General features: G+C 41.2%; 1 protein-coding gene and 1 long non-coding RNA gene across 4 annotated transcripts in view; one reads left to right on the forward strand and one right to left on the reverse strand.

The window, feature by feature from the left end:
- Positions 1-924: 924 nt before the first annotated feature.
- On the reverse strand, positions 925-10402 carry LOC137095808 (uncharacterized). The gene is made up of 2 exons (XR_010908930.1): positions 8270-10402; positions 925-1072 (listed from the first exon to the last, which is right to left on the reverse strand). It is a non-coding gene; the product is annotated as an uncharacterized lncRNA (long non-coding RNA).
- A 949-nt stretch (positions 10403-11351) lies between these two features.
- USP47 (ubiquitin specific peptidase 47) overlaps positions 11352-20263 on the forward strand; it is a 58210-nt gene continuing 49298 nt past the window's right edge. For all 3 annotated transcript variants that reach the window (XM_060766883.2, XM_060766889.2, XM_060766894.2), the window contains exon 1: positions 11352-11712. In XM_060766883.2, the coding sequence (XP_060622866.2) occupies positions 11674-11712 (39 nt within the window). In that variant the 5' untranslated portion in view covers positions 11352-11673. The remainder of the gene's footprint in view (positions 11713-20263) is intronic.

Consider the following 20263-nt stretch of genomic DNA (forward strand, 5'->3'; position numbering starts at 1 on the left):
AAAGAAGGACTATGATATGTTGCATATTCCAGAGTAGGCAAACCAGACACTCTCCACATCAACACTGACAAAGAAACAACAAGAAATACTGTTTACTCACAAGCATAAAGGAATTACATATATTAGAAACCAACACTTTCTCATTACTTTATTTTCCAGATCACCAGACTGGGCCACAGCAACGCGTGGCAGGGGACAGCTAGTATGTAATAAAATCGACGTTTCTACACATTTAAGAAACTGCAACAAACAGAGCCCATCACATGACTCTTGCCATGGATTCCAGGTATTTTAAAGTTTCTAAAGTGTGGGTTTTCCCAATGATTCCTAAGTTGATTTGCAAAATGGCCAGTTTTCCCATATGATGTTAATCCTTGTTGCCCACTTGTAAATAAAACGATGACGCCATGTGGGGGAGGAGCCAAAATACCAATTTCCCCAATGATTGCCAATGCAGAGGCTTGGGGAAAGATCAGAATTAATTTAAAACCATTTCCTAGCAATCGCAATGCAGAGGCTTGAGGAAAGACCAGGGTTGATTAAAACCACTTCCTACATTTTTTTAAAAAAAAGAGAAATAACTGAAATCCTGGAGGGACAATTGGATTAGATAAATCCTAAAGAAAGCGGAGAAAAGGAGAAGGTGTGATGGGGATAGGAAAATCATTCGTTTAACTTCCAAACGGGGCATTGCATAGCTTAAAGGAAAACCAATGATCCCAAACACTTTACATATCCCATGGGATGAAGTCCATGGAGACAGTGAGAAATATTTCAGGGAATCCACAAAATGCTTTGATTTGCATAATTCACCACTTCATTGGATATTTTGAAGGGGGGGGGGGGAGCAATGGAGAGGTGTTCTCAGATTAGAAATCTCAAAATATTCAGAAAGACATGTGGGAGGACTGTAGAACTGCAGTGTTTGAAATCTAGTTGGAACTTTATTCAAATATTGAACTATGGTGTTAGAAAAGATGAAATAATAGTTCTGTTGAACAAAAAATACACAAGCATACAAGTTGTTTTTAGAAAGGAGAACTGGATTTGTGACTTAATAAAAGAATTCTACCTTCATTCCTCTACATATAGACACACACTGTTTGCATAATAGGTTAACAGAACAAATTCCTTCCCTTCTTTCCTTTTCTTTCTCTTTCCCTCCTCCTCCTCCCTTCTTTCTCCCTTTCCCCTCTCTTTTCTTTCTTTTTTCCCTTTATGTCCTCTCTTTTTGCCCTGCGTTCTTATCCACAGTCCGGTCCTTTTATAGTCCTTGCCAAGTCAGATAATGGAGAGAGAGAAAAGAGAGAAAAAGAAAAAAAAAAAAAAAGGAAGTCCTTATCTTTATGTTCGCCCTCCGTCCTCCTCTCTTTCCATCTGCTATCCTACTGACGCTGCTCCGTCTCCTTTCCCGTTACCCTCTTCTCTGCTTCTCTTCTTCCCGTGTTTGCCTGGACTCTCAGTTTGTTGGTTGGTAGCGCCTTCACTTTGCGGTCTGGCACTTTGCGGCAGTTCCTTGCCTTACTTCCCCAGGCAGCTCTGCTGCGGCAGAGCTTGCTGGTGTGTCTAACAGTCTCTTTTTGCCCTCTCCTACTCGTCCTCTCGCGAGACCTCACTCTTCCCCTCCTTCCACCTTCCACTCTCCGTTTGTTGTCTGCTTCTTCTCCTCTCCTCTCCTCCACCGCACGACCTCGCCCGTTTCTCGCCTTCTGGATCGCCGCGGCCCGGCCTTCCTCGCGGGTAGACTTTCCCGGGATGTCTTCTCGGGAGTAACTTCTCGTGAGTAGGCTTTGAGAGTCTCTTTTATGGGTCTCCGCGGGGGAAGGGGGCACGGAGAGTATCTTGGGAAGTGTCTTTATAGGTCTCCTCGGGGGGAGGGGATACGGGGGTTAGTAATCTTTGCCTCTCTGTGTTAGGCCCTATCTTCTTTGTTGCAGCTTCACGACAGCTCAGGTTTTGACTGTTCTCCCCTGGGGTTCCGTGAGAACCATGGGATGGCAGTTGGGAGTATAATCAAGTAGTCAGATAGTAGGAGAGAAGGGTACTAGTAGTAGTAGTACCTGGTTGTTTTCCGCCCCTCCATATCTGTTTCGGGTAGGCTCCTTGCGCGCTGGTATGTTGTTTAGCGTTTGGTGTTTGGAGCTAATTCACTGCTCTTTGCCGGCTCAAATGGGTGTGTCTGACCTTATCCGTTCCAGTCCTGCCGGTTTACTATTGCTGTTTGCTCTTTCTTCTTTCTTGGGTCATCCCCTACTTCTTATGCCGTGGGAGAGTAGCCTGCATTTGGAGGGTTTGCACCTCACCCATGCTTCTGTTTTAGTCCTTTAGTCCTTTCTTTCTTGGCCTATACCTAAGCCACAACGTAGGCAGAGTTTGCGTTGGTCGGCAGTTAGTACAGGGCTTTCCGTCCCGTTTCTCTGTGGTCACTCGCGCCCCGAGATACCGAGCAGCTCCCGTTTGGGGTTCTTGGGGAGCAATGCCTCGGTTATCCGCCGGGATCCAGCGTACCCCTCTGTATCAGTCCACATGAGGGAGGGGAGCTCGGCTCACCCAGTGACTCACCCTGAGTTGCCGGTAGGTTACCGGAGCTCGCCTACTAGCGTCCTGCCGCCATTAACGCAAACCGGAAGTTTTATTAAAGATATGCTTTTACTGATATGAAACTGCCAAATTGTGAGAAATCTAGGAGAGAATTATAAATATCCCTCCAAACACTGCAAACCCCAGAAAGAAGGGAAGAGGAAGAAAAAGTACTAAGGGAGAAAATATAACGACAAACAAAGAAAGACAAAGTTAGGACGGGCTTTGTAGAGGAGAAAAACAAAGACTCAGCCTAATAGGAACCTGTAAAGAATATACTGAGACTCCCCCTCTGAACGTCACAGTTCAAGACAATTTACCTCCCCCCCCCCACTGTTTAAACCATGTGTGGGTAAGGAGGGCAAGTGTGAGCAGACGCGTGTGCGCGCGCGAGTAAACAGAAGTAGCCAATTCCAAATACACCCTAACCCCCTCCCCAAACAATTGACCCAAACCTCTCCACCCCACCTTTACACTGAAGGATGTCCGCTCAAAAAGCCAAGATGGAAAAGGAAATAAAGGATCCAAAGACTTTAGCAAGGAAAGGATCAGGACAGGAAGAAAACCTTATGGAAGGAACATTTGGAAGGAACTTCAGAAAATAACAGAAAAAATTACAGAAAACCAAGAAGCAAACCAAAAGGAACTAAAGACTATAACCGAAAGACAAATCACACACCAGGCACAACTAGAATTAATTAGGAGGGAACTTAAGGAAGACATAGGACAAATAAAAAAAGAACTGACTGAGACTAATAACGAGATAAAAATAATGAAAATGGAAAATAAGACTATAGCAACTGCACAAAAAAATATACAAAGCAATATGGAAGATATATCAAGCAAGAATGAAGCTTTAGAAAAAGAGTTGGAGAAAATACAATTGAGAGAGGCGGAATCCCTTCTAAGATTCAGAAACTTGAAAGAATTCCCACAAGAGAACTTAAGATCAAGAATAATTAATATAATAGCGACGCTTCTAAACAAACAGGAGGATGCTATCGAGAAAGAGGTGGACAAAACCTATCGGATCCAGTCATTCCATGCCAAACAAAACAATCTAACGAAAGACATATTAGTGGGCTTCACGAGAAAATGCTTCAGGGACGAAGTCCTTATTCAGTCCAGCAGAAACCCAATCACAAAAGATGGAGAAAAGATTATTGTGCTAAAAGAAATACCACAATCTGTATTAAAGAGAAGGAAAAAATACTTTTTCCTTACCCAAGAACTTAAAAGGACCAAAGTTAGATTCAAATGGGACATCTCAGAGGGCCTGATGATCACATACAAAGAAAGGAAACATTGGATAAAAAACGAAGAAAGGGCTAGAGAATTTTATAATTTGATAAAGAAAGATTACCCTATGGGAAGAGGGGAGAAGCAGACAAAATCTGGCAGACAACATAAAAGAGCAAGACCTCCATCATTAGACGAAGAAGAAACCAAATTAAAACAAATCTGCCCACCAACGGAAGAGAGAGAAGAGGGGGAATCAGTGCAGGATGAGACAGATGCTATTAAAAACCCTAATGATGAATGACCAGTATTTGAAACTATATTCTCTGAATGTAAATGGGATGAACTCCCCCAATAAAAGAAAAAGAATTTTCCACCATTTGAATAAAGATAAATTTCACATTATTGCTGTCCAAGAGTCTCATATTTCGCATAAACATGTTGCTCATCTGGTTCAAAAGAAATTAGGTAAGGAATACTACTCCTCCTTTGAAAAAAAAAAAAAGAGGAGTAGTCCTCTATATCAAAGAGGAACTACAGCCAGAGCTGGTATTTAAAGACCAAGAGGGGAGAGTTGTGGCAGTCAGGATTAACACACAAGGGGAAAAGACACTTATTTGCAATATTTACGCCCCAAATGGTCCCAAATCTAAGTTCATTGATTATCTGAAGGGAAACATCCAACAAAGTGATTTTGACAATTTAATAATCATGGGCGATTTCAATGGGGTTCTAGACAAAAACACTGATAAAAACCCTCCATTTAAAAACCACGCAAAAATAGATAAAACCCTTCTACCTAAAAAATTTCTAAACCTTAAAGAAGAATACGACCTCCAGGACGCCTGGAGACACTACTACCCAGAGAAAAGAGATTACACCTACTTCTCAGCTCGCCATAAATCCTGGACAAGAATAGACATGGTTTGGTTGTCCAACTCATTAGCCTCAAGAATCGACAAAATAAAAATCCTACCTAGGGATATTTCGGATCATTGCCCGTTAAGCCTAGAATTGAACAAGAAACAAGGGACACGAAAGTGGTACCTAAACGAGAATCTATTAAAGACGGAAGAAGACCTCAGCAAAAACAAAGAACTAATCAGAGAGTTCTTCGCCATAAACGACACACAAGACGTCTCAGCACAGACTGTTTGGGACACTCTCAAGGCAGTCATGAGAGGCAATCTAATGCTCCAGAATAACATCAGAAACAAAAAGAGAAATCAGGAAAAAAAGGAAATAGAGAAACAAATAGAAGATCACGAACAGGATCTGAAAAAAACACCGAAGAATGAAACAACATTGAGAAAGCTGAGCAGACTAAAGAAGAAGAAACACCACTTGGACCTAGAATACCTAGCTAAGAAATACAAATATATGAAACAGTACGAATTCGAGAACGCAGACAAACCGGGCAGGTGGCTTGCGAGGAAGATCAGGGAAAAAAATCAATCCCACTACATAACCAAGATTAAGAAAGGCGAGACCCACTTAACAACCAACAAAGAAATCCAGGAGGAATTTAAAAATTACTACGCCAATCTTTACAAAAAAGATGCCATAGAGGAAGAAAAAATAACACAATATATCGCAAACTTAAAAATGGAGAAACTGACCGAACAACAAAGGGAAGGACTAAACAAAGAAATTACATCTCAAGAAATAGAAGACGCGATCAGAGACTCCGACCCAAGCAAGGCACCCGGACCAGATGGGTACACGGCGACATTTTATAAAACAATGAAAGACGAACTAATTCCTCACATGAAAAAAATAATGAATTCAGCATTAGAAACTGGCATCATACCAAACACCTGGAAAGAAGCGGAGATAACACTAATAGCTAAAGACAATACACCCATACCAGAAACATCCAACTTTAGACCCATCTCGTTGCTGAATACAGATTATAAAATTTATGCCAATGTAATGGCAAAGAGGCTAAAAACCCTACTCAAAGACTGGATTGGGGCAGACCAAGCGGGCTTCCTCCCCAATAGAGGAGTCAAAGACAACATGCGAACAATCATAAACTCCATAGAATTTTATGATATTAACACCCAAAAAGAGGTAGGATGGCTTTCTCTCGACGCGGAGAAAGCCTTCGACAATCTAAGCTGGTCCTTTCTCAAACGACTCCTGGAGGAATTAGATGCAGGGTTTTACTTTATAAACGCAATTAATGCCATCTATTCAGAGCAATCAGCAAAAATAATAGTAAACAATCAGAGAACAGAAACAATACCCATTACCAAAGGAACCAGACAAGGCTGCCCCCTATCCCCTTTACTGTTCATCCTGGCGCTAGAAACACTCTTAAAATCAATAAGGGAGGACGACGAGATCAAAGGTTTAAGACTGGCGAGACAGAACTATAAAATCAAAGCATATGCAGACGACATCATTTGCATAGTAGAAGACCCCATTAAAAATATAAGGAAATGGCTACAAAAAATCGAAGAATATGGAGCAGTAGCAGGCCTCAAACTAAACAAAACCAAAACAACGCTTCTGACGAAAAACATGTCTAAGGAGAAACAAGAAGAACTGAACAAGATAACAGGTTTCAAGATCTGCACCAAAATCAAATACTTGGGGATCTCGCTCACGGCAAAAAACTCGCAATTATTTAAGAACAACTACGAGGCCACCTGGACAAAAATAAAGAAAGATTTAGTTAGTTGGAGATCCATGAAATTGTCGATCTTAGGAAGAATAGCCCTAATAAAAATGAGCGTACTCCCCAAATTACTTTATCTTTTCCAGAATATTCCGATAATAAGGAATAATAAAGTAATCGATCAATGGAACAAAGAGCTGGGTAAATTTATCTGGAACGGAAAGAGACCTAGAATCAAGCAAAAAATCATGATTGATAGAAGAACCAGAGGGGGATTCGGCCTACCTAGTCTGAGATCCTACTTTGAGGCATGTGCGTTGGAATGGATAAGGGAATGGGCGCTGATTAAAAATGAACAAACCTTAACGCTGGAAGGATTTAACCTCAGAGTAGGATGGCATGCGTATATGTGGCATGGAAGAATAGGAATCGAGAAGAACTTCGGAAATCATTTTCTAAGATCAGCCTTAATTAAGGTCTGGAACAAATATAAAAGATACTTTTACTCAAGAACCCCTTTATGGATCTCCCCACTCGAGGCCAGCCAAAGAAGACTCTTGGGCTGGCGCCGATGGCCGACGTATAAGGATCTCATAAGACTGGATCCTACCAACAACACCTGGCACTTGAAGCCCATGACAGAACTGACAGACACAATAGAAAATATCACGTGGCTACAATATTTCCAGATAAAGGACATCTTCAAGATAGACCAGAAACTAGGATTCGAGAGCAAAGAGACTCCGTGGGACAAATTCTTAAAATTGGAGAAAAAGACAATTTCAAAAATTTATAGCCAACTTTTAGATTGGGAGACCGAGACGGAAGAGATAAAAAATTGTATGACCCTGTGGGCCAAGAACATAGGGAGAGCAATAAAACTCCAGGAATGGCAAGCCGTTTGGAAAAAGAAGCTAAAATATACATACTCTACATCTTTAAAGGAAAACTGGCTAAAAACATTCCATAGGTGGTACATAACCCCGCAGAAATTGAGTTTAATGTATAAAAACCTTAGGAACACTTGTTGGAAGTGCAAATCATCAGTCGGGAGTTATTTCCACCTCTGGTGGTCCTGCCCAGTCGCAAGGGAATACTGGAAAGAGATAAAGGAAGAGATACAGAAAATCTTAGGAGGAAAGAACATCCCCTCTAAACCGGAGATCTTCCTACTTGGACTCACGGAAAGGCATTTGAATCTGGAAAGAAACGAAGACGTGTTACTAACCTACATGACAACAGCGGCAAGAATTGTATACGCCAAACTCTGGAAGCAAGAACAGAGACCCTCAATCGAAGAATGGTTAGACAAACTCTACGACATAAAAGATATGGACTCATTAACATATCATATGAAAAAAAGCTCGGGAAAACCGATACGAAAAACGGACTGGACCCCCATAACAGACTACGAGAAAAGAAACAATGAAGAAAGGAAATAAGGAAACTGCTCCAGGTCCAAAAGGGGTTGATTAGACAGATATGGGAAACAAAGTTAGGGTTAGAAATAGAACAGGGAAACCCCCATCCTCAAACAAAGAGGCAAGAGTGGGGTACCCGAAAACACAACAACTCAGGAAGACCGTTGGGAGATTTAGTCGGAAGTCAAATTTTAAAACTGTGGTCTTTATGTATTGTTAGTCGGTCTGTATTATACGTTCGTACGTCCCACAACACTGTGTTTGTATCGTATGTCATTTCGACCCTAGGTACGCACCACCCGGGGGACGAAACATGTTTTTGTCTGTTCTATATATGTTTTTCCTTTTTACTATTGAAAATCGAATAAAGATATTTAAAAAAAAAATAATAATAAAAGAATTCTACCCCGTGCATTGGAACTAAACACCAGCAAAGCTAAAGGTCTGGTGAATAAATATTACTTGTATGTCCGCACCATAAGAATTGATGAAAAAAGAGAACCACTAACAAAGCAAGGGCAATAGAGTAAACACTCCATAGTACCTAACATTAAATGGATAAATATTTATCACTCTGATAGAGCAAGATGTTACCTAAGAAGAGAAAGCTTCTGGATATTTTAATTAAGTTGCATCTTCTTATTCAAAGGATAGAACCTGGGAAAATTCTGCTTAAGGATTCAGAGGTGAACCTTTTAGGTCAAATCTACACTGCCATAAAATGCAGTTTTCAAATAGCATTATATAGCATTGTAGATTAGATTGGGCCTCAGTCACTCTGCTCCTGTAGCTCCTGGTGGTGCAGTGGGTTAAACCCTTGTGCTGGCAGGACTGAAGACAGGTCACAGGTTCAAATTTGGGGAGAGCACGGATGAGCTCCCTCTATCAGCTCCAGCTCCCCACACGGGGACATGAGAGAAGCCTCTCCCACAAGGATGGTAAAACATCCCAGCATCCCCTGAGCAAGGTCCTTGCAGACAGCCAATTCTCTCACACCAAAAATGACTTGCAGTTTCTCAAGTTGCTCCTGACACGGAAAAAAACAACAACTCTACTCCTATCCTTTCTTCTAAATGGAAAATATGCAGGCATTGTTGGTATCATACTAGAGCAGGAGAGTTCAGTTGAGTCAACCTATGGGTCACTGGGAAGAAGATCTCACTTTGCCTCATAAAGAATTCACAGCAATTTGAAAGTGCTTCCTTCAGCTCAATTCGGCCATATCTGATGGACTTCCTCAATGGAAGGCCTTTCTCTTGCTGTCTGAATTCACATACAAGCTTTTTAGTGTGTGTGATGGCAGTTGTGGGCTTGGTTATAGTAATGGTTAAGGGCAGTCTATGACTCTACTCCGTGAGCTGCAAAACTGTGTAACCTGCTTCTCATATATTTTCAGTGCAGGGCAAGAGTTAAGTGAAGGAGCCTATTAGTTCAGATCCTTCAACATAAATTAAAGGCAAATTATATGCTGTCGTCACAGAAAATAACCAAGGTTGGCACCTGTAATATTGGAAGCACTTGTAGGAATGCTGCTGGTGCATTTTGGTTACTAATGGGATGTTTTGGACAGTTTGTATTGACTGAGATTAAATAACAATTAACATCATAAACACTTTGAACAACTATGTTGTGTCACACCAAAGACATATCCCATGCTTAAGTGGCAACTCATGTATTTGTGCAAATTGTTTAGAACTACCAGTGTTTTGATTTTTCCTCTTTAAACAGAAAGAAATAGACCAAATGCCATGTGTACATATTTTTTTTCTTTGTTCATCCCTTTCCCCTCTTTCTTCCCTTAAACTTCTGGCACTTTGTCAGATCAAACAGAAACAACAGTACCTGGATGGGAGACTTCCAGAAACTCTCTGAACATGACCTTAAGTTCCAAGAAAGGCAGCCAAGAAAAAAATAAACACGCCACAGATTCTGCCTGCCAGAATTTATCAGCATGGTAGTCATAGAATAGTCTTAAAGCAAATATTAAAATATAGATAAAATCTGTAGTGTGTGTGTGTGTGTGGAGGCAGAGTTTTTAAAAGCCTACTGAATGCCTTTATATTCTGAAAGAGACTTCCTATGTATTACAGAATATAAAAATATTCTATGTTCACAGGAATATTTGTGGGTGCAAAATCAAGGGCATTCCAATATAACTGAACATCCAGAACCAGAAAACTTCTTTACATAAGATAGGACATTTAAGTGTGAGTTGCTCTTTAGCCACCTTTGCTTTGCAAAATAAACAACTTGGATAAACTTTATCCCAACTGCTTTTGTTTTTAGTTTTTGTCTGTAAATATCAAATATCATGTCAGGAGCGAACCAAAACAGTTGTATTGCATTAAAAATAAACAAACAAACAAACCACAAAGTTTGCAGACGAGGTATTCTATTGAATGTCCTTTGACCAGTAGCTGGCCTCTTGGAGTGCCTCTGGTGTTGCTGCAAGAAGGTCCTCCATTGTGCATGTGGCAAGGCTCAGGTTGCATTGCAGCAGGTGGTCAGTGGTTTGCTCTTCTCCACACTCGCATGTCGTGGATTCCACTTTGTAGCCCCATTTCTGAAGGTTGGCTCTGCATCTTGTGGTACCAGAGCACAGTCTGTTCAGCGCCTTCCAAGATGCCCAGTTTTCTATGTGCCCAAGGGGGAGTCTCTCATTTGGTATCAGCCATTGATTGAGGTTCTGGGTTTGAGCCTGCCACTTCTGGACTCTCGCTTGCTGGGGTGTTCCAGCAAGTGTCTCTGTAGATCTTAGAAAACTATTTCTTGATTTAAATCATTGGTGTGCTGGCTGATACCCAAACAGGGGGTGGATTGGAGATGTCACTGCCTTGGTCCTTTCACTATTGGTTGCTACTCCCCGGTGCAATACTGGCTAAACAGTGTAATTTCTGCAGTGGTGTAGGGCGCAGACACCCTGTGATAATGCGTCATGTCTCATTAAGAGCCACATCCACTCTTTTAGCGTGGTGAGATGTGTTCCACACTGGGCATGCAGACTCAGCAGCAATTCTCCAAGTGACAAACACACAATATCTACCTTTTAAAGCCTAAAAATTTCCCACCAGCTTAGATGACAGCAAGAGAGGCATATGGAAGCTGTAAGGAATGGTGGGAGTTGAAGTCCAAAACATCTGGATGGAGGGCCCAAGTCTGTAGAATTACTGAAGTTGGACACCACTTTGCTGTGGCGTCACGGGAATTGTAGTCTTGATAAGACCTTCTCTGCCAAACAGCGCTGGTGCCTCGCCAAACTACAACTCCCAGAACGCCACAGCCTTGAGCCATGGCAGTTCAAGTGGTGTCAAAGCTCATTAACTCACACACTCATATCCGAGGCGTGTGGCGCAGAGAGAGAGAGAGAGAAAGACAGAGAGAGAGAGAGAGAGGCGCTGCTTGCCTCAGAAGGACTGAAACGGGGTGGGAGGGGGAGCGGTGGGAGTCTTCGGAAGCCTCGCGAGAATGCCGTGGTCGGCCATTTTGCCATTGATTGGCGCTGGCGGAGGGAAGGAGGGCGGGCGCTGAGGCGTTGCTGTCGTCTCCTCTCGGAGTGGCTCGGAAGCCCTGAGGGGGGCTGAGTCGGGGAAGGGAGAGGAGGAGGAGGAGGAGGAGGAGGCCGCCGCCGCCGAGAACAAGGAAAGCATGTCGCCATCGACGGGCCCTCCGCGGCCGCCTTCTCGCCTCCCGTCCGCGCCTCCTTCCTGCTCCGACGAATCCTTGGACTGTTGCTGCTGACGACGACTCCAGCGAGCTCTCCCTCCCTCTCTCCCTCGGCCTCTCCCGGCCTGCCTGCCTGCGCCACGGGCCATGGTGCCCAGCGAGGAGAACCAGCTGGTCCCCAAAGAGGTGAGCGGGCGGGCCCGAGACCCAAAGGCGCTGGAGGCGGAGGGGACAGGATCGGGAGGGCGAGCGCCGCCTTGGGTAGGGGGGAAAGAAGGCCTCGGCCGGGCAGGCGCGCTCTTGCCCTCCCTCCCTCCCTGAGGGCCGGGCCTGGCCTTTCCTCAGCGGCCTCGCGTCAAGCCCCGTCAAAGGCCTTGGGGATTTATGGGCGCTTGATGGGCCTGCCCCGAGGAGTGCATCTTGAGGCGCGTCTACGCCAGTCATGAGCCAACTTCGGCCCTCCCTCCTCGTGTTTTGGACTTCAACTCTCGCAATTCCTAACAGTAGGCTGCTAGGGATTGTGGGAATTGAAGTCCAAAACACCAGAAAGGAGGGCCGAAGTTGGACCATGACTGGTGTAGACTCACCCTTGGACGACAAGACTGGTTGGAAACATTTTACAGGACTGGGTTGTTGTGAGTTTTCCGAGCTGTATGGCCATGTTCCAGAAGCATTCTCTCCTGGCGTTTCGCCCACATCTACAGCCCGGAAAACTCACAGCAACCCAGTGATTCCGGCCATTAAAGTATTGATTTCATAAGACGCTGCCCAGAGGGTTCAGGGATCTCTGGAGGAGGATGTGTCACTCTGGGGCAAAGGAGAGGGCCCTTGAGGGTGTTTTCCACACACAAGCAGAGATCTTGTCAACAAGAGCAACGTGGGGAAAGACTGCCTGGGCAAAGACTCGTCCATGGAGAAGGTTTTATGGATCTCTGGAAGGGATCTATGTGGGAATTTCCACACTCCCCCTCCCCCCCCCCAACAAAAATAACTTGGATCCTTACTTCCTTCCCTCTGGTGGGAATCCAAGGCTTATCTGACAGAGTGGATATTCCAATGTGCCTTTGAATAACGGTTTAGCTACTGATCAAGTCTGACTAGCCCCAATTTACTAGGCAGCACTTTACTTCCGGCCCCGGCCCCACAGTTTGCCCTTGCCTTGCCCTCTCATATCTGAACATGCCCCTTTTCTTTACTAGTTGTTAATGTCACTTGATGTATTTTATAATGTTTTTACTGATCTGGTTTTAATTATTTTATTATATTGTTATTGTTATATGTATTTAATTGTGTTGCCTTGTAATGCTTGTCTGTGCTGGACTTAGTCCCCACGTAAGCTGCTCCAAGTTCCTTTGGGGAGATGGTGGCAGAATATAAGAATAAAGTTGTTATTAGTGGAAGGCATGAGTTTAGGTTGGTGCCAGAGTTTGCAAGGGCCCTGAGGAAGGGTTGGGGCAGTGACAGGTGTGTATGAAAGTTCAAAGGGTGAAAGTTCCTCTGTGGAGGAGGATTTCCCCTCTAAGTACAGCAGGGATTTTTTAATGGGGCCCATCTACACTAATCATTTCATGAAGGGCTAGACAACAACTTCCCACTAAAGTGTAGGAAAGGTAGTCCTTAAAGCACACCAGTGCTTTGTGGTTTGTGTAATCTCCATCCTGGCCCTAAACTGATTCCAGGGTTTCCTATGTAATCATCTGCACAGTGAAACCACTTTCTTAATTACAGTTTTAAACCAGATTGAATGGTCACTGTAGATGAGGCCTTGATGAGGCCTTAGAAAACATCGCTGTCAGTACAAGAACTGTTAGCAAACTTTTTGCCTCTGCACATGCACTTGCCTGCCCTGACCCTGCAGTTTGTTGCAGAGGATTGAGGGGGACCTTATGTGGCTTATGTACATCTGACCCTTGTGGAAGTGCCATAGTGGCTTTGTGCAAATAAACAATCTTACACCACAACATGTGCAAGATTATTTATTTGCTTATAAGGGAAGTTCCTGATTTTGGACCCCAGATATCTTGGAGCTCTATTTTCAGAATCCTTGGCTAGTGCAGCCAGTGTTAGGGATTCTAACAATATTTCAGGAACTGAGTTTGAATATCATTCAGGGAATTCTGAAACAACACTTGGCATTTGCAATAAGGGTTGCATAAATATCTTTGAGATTAAGACTGGCATATATAGTTTTTTTCTTCATAATTTTGGGTTTGAAGATGTGGAATAGAAGTGTGTTGTAACTTTTTGTTGAGGTAGGAAAGAAATATATCTCATCTTTCTTCTTTACACTATTGTTTTGGTTGCTAGAATGCTCCCACCAATAGATACTGTGTCTTAATCTTTAACTTGGGTTTATCTTAATATATTCTACTACAAAAATGACATTGTTAGGTATAAGAAATTATTGGTAGATTCTTTCAGTGCTATATCATTTATGCACACATTGAAAAGTCCTCTGTAAATTTTTTCTACTTCTCAGGGTAATCATGCAGCTTACAATCACACAACAGATTACACAGAGAATACAGTACCTCTTCTAGGCAAATAAAACATTTTGTTTGTAATATGTTTATTACAATAATTATTCTGATACCAACTTCTTACTATTAAAAATGTTTAAATCCAAGCAATGTGATTACCATGGCAAGATAGTGACACAACATACGATAGCAGTAAACTGCTGTATAGTAGTAAACTGCTGAATACTTTTCTTTAATCACAGTTCATTCAGTAAATTATTTCTGTCAAGATCTCTTTAGATGCAGTCGTGCAAATATACACTTTCATAGGAGCTTATTTAGGAGATGCAGCTTCTTTGAAAACAGCACTTTAATCTTCGCCATTGTGGGATTTCCAAAATCCAGTTCATCATTATTGTGTATTGATTTTACCCCAACCTTCCTTGTATGGAAGAAAAAAAGAAAAAAAGATGCTGGAATGTACCATTTTTGTTAGTATCATTAGTTCTTGATTTATGGATTGTTCTGTATATAAAGTAGAAGGACTTCATTAATTACGTGAAATGATTTTCCAGGGTTAATGTAGGATGTTATATAGCTATCTACATAGATATCTCCTGAATTATAAGAAGGTGAACAAGAATAACACAATCTCACATGCCAAGTCAAGGTGCAAAGGAAACTAATAGCATAGACCTTTGAAAGTAATTGTAGATAACTACAGGCTGAAATGATTGATGACAAAAGCTGGCTGTCATCACTATGCCTGTAATGATTAGAATACATTTAGAACCATATATTTAACAGCTTGGGCTATGAAGAGTTTTAATTTTTTTGGCTTTTTAAAGATACATATAAAGGAATTATGGGAGAACAAGAAGATAAATTTGTTTTAGTCCATGTTTTGAAAACAAAAGCCCCGCTTCCCTGAATTTATGGATGGCACACAGTCCTTTTCATAGTATTATACAATAATTCTGTATTTTTATCGCATTATTTATTTATTTATATCCTGTTTTTCTCCCGAATCAGGAGAAAAGCTGCAAACAACATAAAAAGCAAAGGCATCACATATGATGAAAATAAGCAGTCCCATCACAAGCATACTCCTATCTAATAAAATGATTAAAAACCCACATCAAATATAGTTAGTATCTAAATAAAAAAACACAGTTAATACATCCAATAAATTAAAAACCCCTTCTAATATTAGTTCATTTAGGCCGTATTCAGATCCATTGCCAGAGGTCCAATTCAGTTCAGATATTGCACACGATAGGTCTAGCATTCATTCTTCGGGGAAAGCTTGATTCACATGAAAGTTTTGACTTGGTTCCTGAACGATAACAGGGAGAGAGCTATTCTAACTTCTTTAGGAAGGAAGTTCCAGAGCCATGGGGCCACCACCGAAAAGGCCCTCTCTCTCGTTCCCACCAATCGCACCTGAGACTATGGTGGAACTGAAAGTACGGCCTCCCCTGATGATCTCAGGGTTTGTGTAAGCTCATAGGAGGAGGTGCAGTCAGTTAAGTAGGCTGGACATAAACAGAGTCATGTTCGCTAAAATATATTGGTATCGACTTTTTAGTAAGTCTACAGAATTGCAATCATAGATCTGAGCCCACTTGCTAGATCCAATAGAGAGAACCATAGATCAATACATCCTTGGTAAGTCAACACGTGTACCTTCCATTGATTCAGCACATCTCTAATTGGGATTAGTGTTTAGATTTAGGCCTAATGTTATAAAATTCTATTTTGTCACAGAAATCTAATATTGTACTGTATTCACTTTTGTTTACTTATTTATATTGCCTTATATAAAATATATAAAGGAGAATGAGAATTCAGCATCCGTTTTTTCTGTGGATTCCTCTGAAAACCCTCCAACCTTGTGAATTCTGACAACTGTGCACAGTTTATATTCCTCTGTACTGTTTTTCTATTCGAATCGGAAAGGTTAGTATTTTAAAATAAATATGTACTAAATTAGAACTGCTATGAGAGAAAAGCAACTAGGTTTTAGAAAATGAAGTCAAATATGTCTAGAATAAAAGTGTGAGGTTAGGTCCATCTGTCTCTCTGTGTTAAATTAAGATTTGCTTCCCTTGGAAGTCAGAATCTTATTTTTATTAGTGTCAGTTTTCATGGTTTTCAGACATAATTTTTGAGGGATGCTGCTACCATGAGAGTATTGTGTTGGAAAATGAATAAAATTCAAATCTTATGGAAGTCCTGTCAAATATTTATGCGATGTTTGTGGAACTACAAAGTTAAGTAGCGATTTACAGAATTTATTTCATGTAAGCCTTTTAATATTTTATAATTCACTTCATATACCCCAGGTATATAGATTTAAAAATAGGTATAAAAACTAAACATTTACTAATAATAACCCAACATTTGAATAGATTGTTAAATAGGCTGATTTCCTTTTTTATGAAGTATAGCTGAAATTTTTTTCAAGATTCACCATTGAACTAAAGGGACCCATTAGGGTCAGGACTTAAGGTTTAAGAAGCAGTGGTTTAGAGCAGAACTTCTGAAGCTTTTTGAAGTCATTACCTCTTTAGACCTAAGAAATGTTTGCATGGCTCCTAGTTTATAAAGGATGGACGGATAGAGGGAGAGAGAATGAAAGGCAGGACAGTGAGACACACCCATGCATGTGTGAGAGAAGGAAAAGCAGATATACCTATGTGATAAGAGAAAGGGGAAAGCAGAAAGATGCATATGCAAGGAAGAAGGGAAAGTGAGAGAGGCACATGGAGATGCGCATGTGTGAGGGAGAGAGAGAAAGAAGAGAGAAGGAGGTGACCCCAACACATCTATGACATCTCTTTTGGGGTCTTGACCAATAGTTTACGAAGCTCTGGTTTACAGTGAATATATTGAAAGTTTGAAGAGCTACTTCTGCACATGGTGAATTAAAATGCATTGCTGATTCTTTAAAACATTTTGACATACCAGAAATACAGCATGGGGGATGAGAGGAACAATTGATGAGGATTCAGGTTGAGAAGTGTAAGGCTGTTTAGAATAGGAACATAAAAAATAAAGATACTACAAGACAGATATGATTACTAATAGAAGAAAAAACACATGACATGTTGTAGACTAATACATTTCTGATAACATAAACTCCTTTTTTATTCCAAATCTTCTGAAGTGTTCTCAAGTGGTAAGATTATACACATGGTTGAGCCGTGGGAATTATAAACAGATATCATAATTGGAATCAATTGATTGGAAAACAGTTCCTTATGAGGTTTATGATTATGGAAGCTTCTGCAAAACCATAATATTGGGTTTTAAGATGTTACATATGGGGAAAAAATCTGCTGTGAATCTCTCTGTAAGTCTGAGTTAGACAAACAAAAGTTTGCTTTTTAAAAAGTATGTATTGAGGAGTGCCTGTTGTATGAAGTGGTTGTTAGACCGAGAGGATTTGCTGCCTGAAATGGTCACTATTAAACATAATAGTCTTCCGGCAGGCCTATCCAGAGAGTTTTTTACTAGGATAGAGACCAATAACTGAATAGTTTGTAGATATCAGAGATAAAAATTAGTACAAAGTATAAAAAAGATGAGATGAAGCTGAGGATTGTTTGGCAGGGTATTGAAAATAGAAAAACTAGAAAATTGTGGTAGGCTTAAATCTAGGTCTACAAAAACAATATAGTAGATATATAAAAATTGCTTTGGTTGAGTAAGACTATTGTTCCATCTAGTTCAGTACATTTTGATCTGCATAACTGTGTCATTGTTTCATGCTTTCAGGCAGAAGGGTTTTCAGTCCTGCTGTGTGACACTCCAGGAAATTAACTTGAACCATCTGGATACAAAACATGTTCTCCTATTGATCTATAGTTGCTTCCTTGTTTAAAATACATACCTAATACAGAAGATATTTGATTATTTGTACAGACCAGGATGTGAAGTTATTTAACAAGATTGAGGCAAATAGTAATCCAGGGATTGGCATTCAATCATGGTTTCTGAATTGTGTCTTAAGAAAAGTATTATTTTCCAGCTCCGACCACAGACTATAAATATGAATAGAGTTATGTATGTGAATTGATTTCTTGTGTGTTAACTGCCAAGGAAATAATGGAATCTCAGATATTGTAACTCACTGCCACAGATTCCCTGACTGAGTACTCTTTTAAATATGGTCTAGGAAAACTTGTTGGCTACTCTGACCTGTCACAAAACTTTATGACTAATATCAAGAAGTAAGACTGAGCGTGAATTGACAAAGTAGTGCTTTATGGGCATATATTCCCATTCAAGGTTTAGGTTCCATATTGCATAGGAGGGAGGTCTGGATGCACCTGCTATATGACCTTAGGGTCAAAATGAGGATGACTTTTAGTGGAAAATTATACTATCTTTAGCTAGATCTTGCAGTGTCAGTTGATTTTTTCAAGTGGTAGAACCAGGATTTTAAAGAGACTTCTTGCTCTGTTTCTTTATGCTCCTAATCTGTTTTAACATGGAGCAGTGTAGACAAGTAGTTGATAGTGTTGCATCAAGTAGCCAAATTCAAAGTTTTCATCTCTTTATGTTCTCCCATGTAGAATTTTTCAGATAAAATTGACAATCAATTGAATTAAAGAGGCAGGTTTCTTCACTAGACAAATTTATTATACTACATCAGTTCTACCAGTACTTGTGAACCTTTAGGCATTTTCAGGGACAGAGATGACATAAACTTTCCCTAGAGAACTCAGTTGTGTATATTGAAACTTATCTTTGATGAAGTTCTTAGGTTTTCTCTCCTTTCTTCTACATTTCAGCTCTCACTTGGTAACTGCCAACCTCGTCAAGTGTCAGAAGGAAGTACTCTTGTTTTTTTTAGTGGAGAAGTTGTTTTAAAAAGAAATATTTCATTGTGCATATTTTTTTCTTTGTGACTATCTTTGAGGTTGGAAAGGTAGTGAAATTAAATAGACTTTCATATATATGGTGTTTTGGTGTGCTATTTGATGATGAGTGAGACTTGCTGCTCCATTGCTACCCCCCCCCCCCCCCCCCGGGATGTTCACATCTAGAATCCGATGATCTGGTTGTTTTCATTTTTTAATGCTGTTAATAAGATAGGCTATTTAAATCAGGTTGAGGATCACACAGCCCTCTAGATTTGTTCTGGGAACATGTGTATATGTTATGGATATTAACCTACAGCATAGCCATATTCGTTTGAAATACAGTAGAAACTTTACAGAAGAATATCCCAACATAAGTATTTTTTTAATATATAAATCCTCACTCTGCCTAGAGTGATGTTTTGACATCTGAACCTACGGACAGTACAAAAGAGGCCCCCAAACCAGTTTTAACAGCAAAGCAGAGAGAAACAGAACCTGGACTGGATTCCTTGCTGGAGCAGCTCTGGCTCTACCTGCAAGGCAGAAACTCCACCACTATGTGATTGCTTCCCCTGAATGTTCTGGGAGGGGTCCAATCCAGAGATTCCACTCCAGAGATTACAGTCCACTCTTTGCAACAGAGTCTCTGCCTAAACAGCTAGTAATGTATGTTTCCCTTATTTATTTATCGTGTCATCAGCAACCATTGTATTACAATTCCAACAGAGCAAAACAAACACAGAGATTAAAAAGAAAAAGAAAAAAAAAAGAAAGAAAAAAAACCACACAGATTTTGCAAATTTGGTATTTGGTTAAATGTCCTTTGACCAGTATCTGGCCACTTGGAGTGCCTCTGGGGTTGCCGCAAGAAGGTCCTCCATCGTGCATGTGGCAGGGCTCAGGGTGCATTGCAGCAGGTGGTCAGTGGTTTGTTCTTCTCCGCACTCGCATGCCGAGGATTCCACCCTGTAGCCCCATTTCTTAAGATTGGCTCTGCATCTCGTGGTGCCAGAGCGCAATCTGTTCAGCGCCTTCCAAGTCGCCCAGTCTTCTGAGTGCCCAGGGGGGAGTCTCTCATCTGGTATCACCCATGAATTGAGGTGCTGGGTTTGGGCCTGCCACTTTTGGACTCTCGCTTGCTGGGGTGTTCCAGCGAGTGTCTCTGTAGTTCTAAGAAAACTATGTCTTGATTTAAGTCGTTGACGTGCTGGCTGATACCCAAACAGGGGATGAGCTGGAGATGTCTCTGCCTTGGTCCTTTCACTATTGGCTGCTACTTCCCGGCGGATGTCAGGTGGTGCAATACCGGCTAAGCAGTGTAATTTCTCCAGTGGTGTGGGTCGCAGACACCCTGTGATAATGCGGCATGTCTCATTAAGAGCCACATCCACTGTTTCCCTTCAAGAA

This window comes from Anolis sagrei, chromosome 1 (assembly GCF_037176765.1).
Source record: "Anolis sagrei isolate rAnoSag1 chromosome 1, rAnoSag1.mat, whole genome shotgun sequence".
Classification (NCBI taxonomy): domain Eukaryota; kingdom Metazoa; phylum Chordata; class Lepidosauria; order Squamata; family Dactyloidae; genus Anolis; species Anolis sagrei.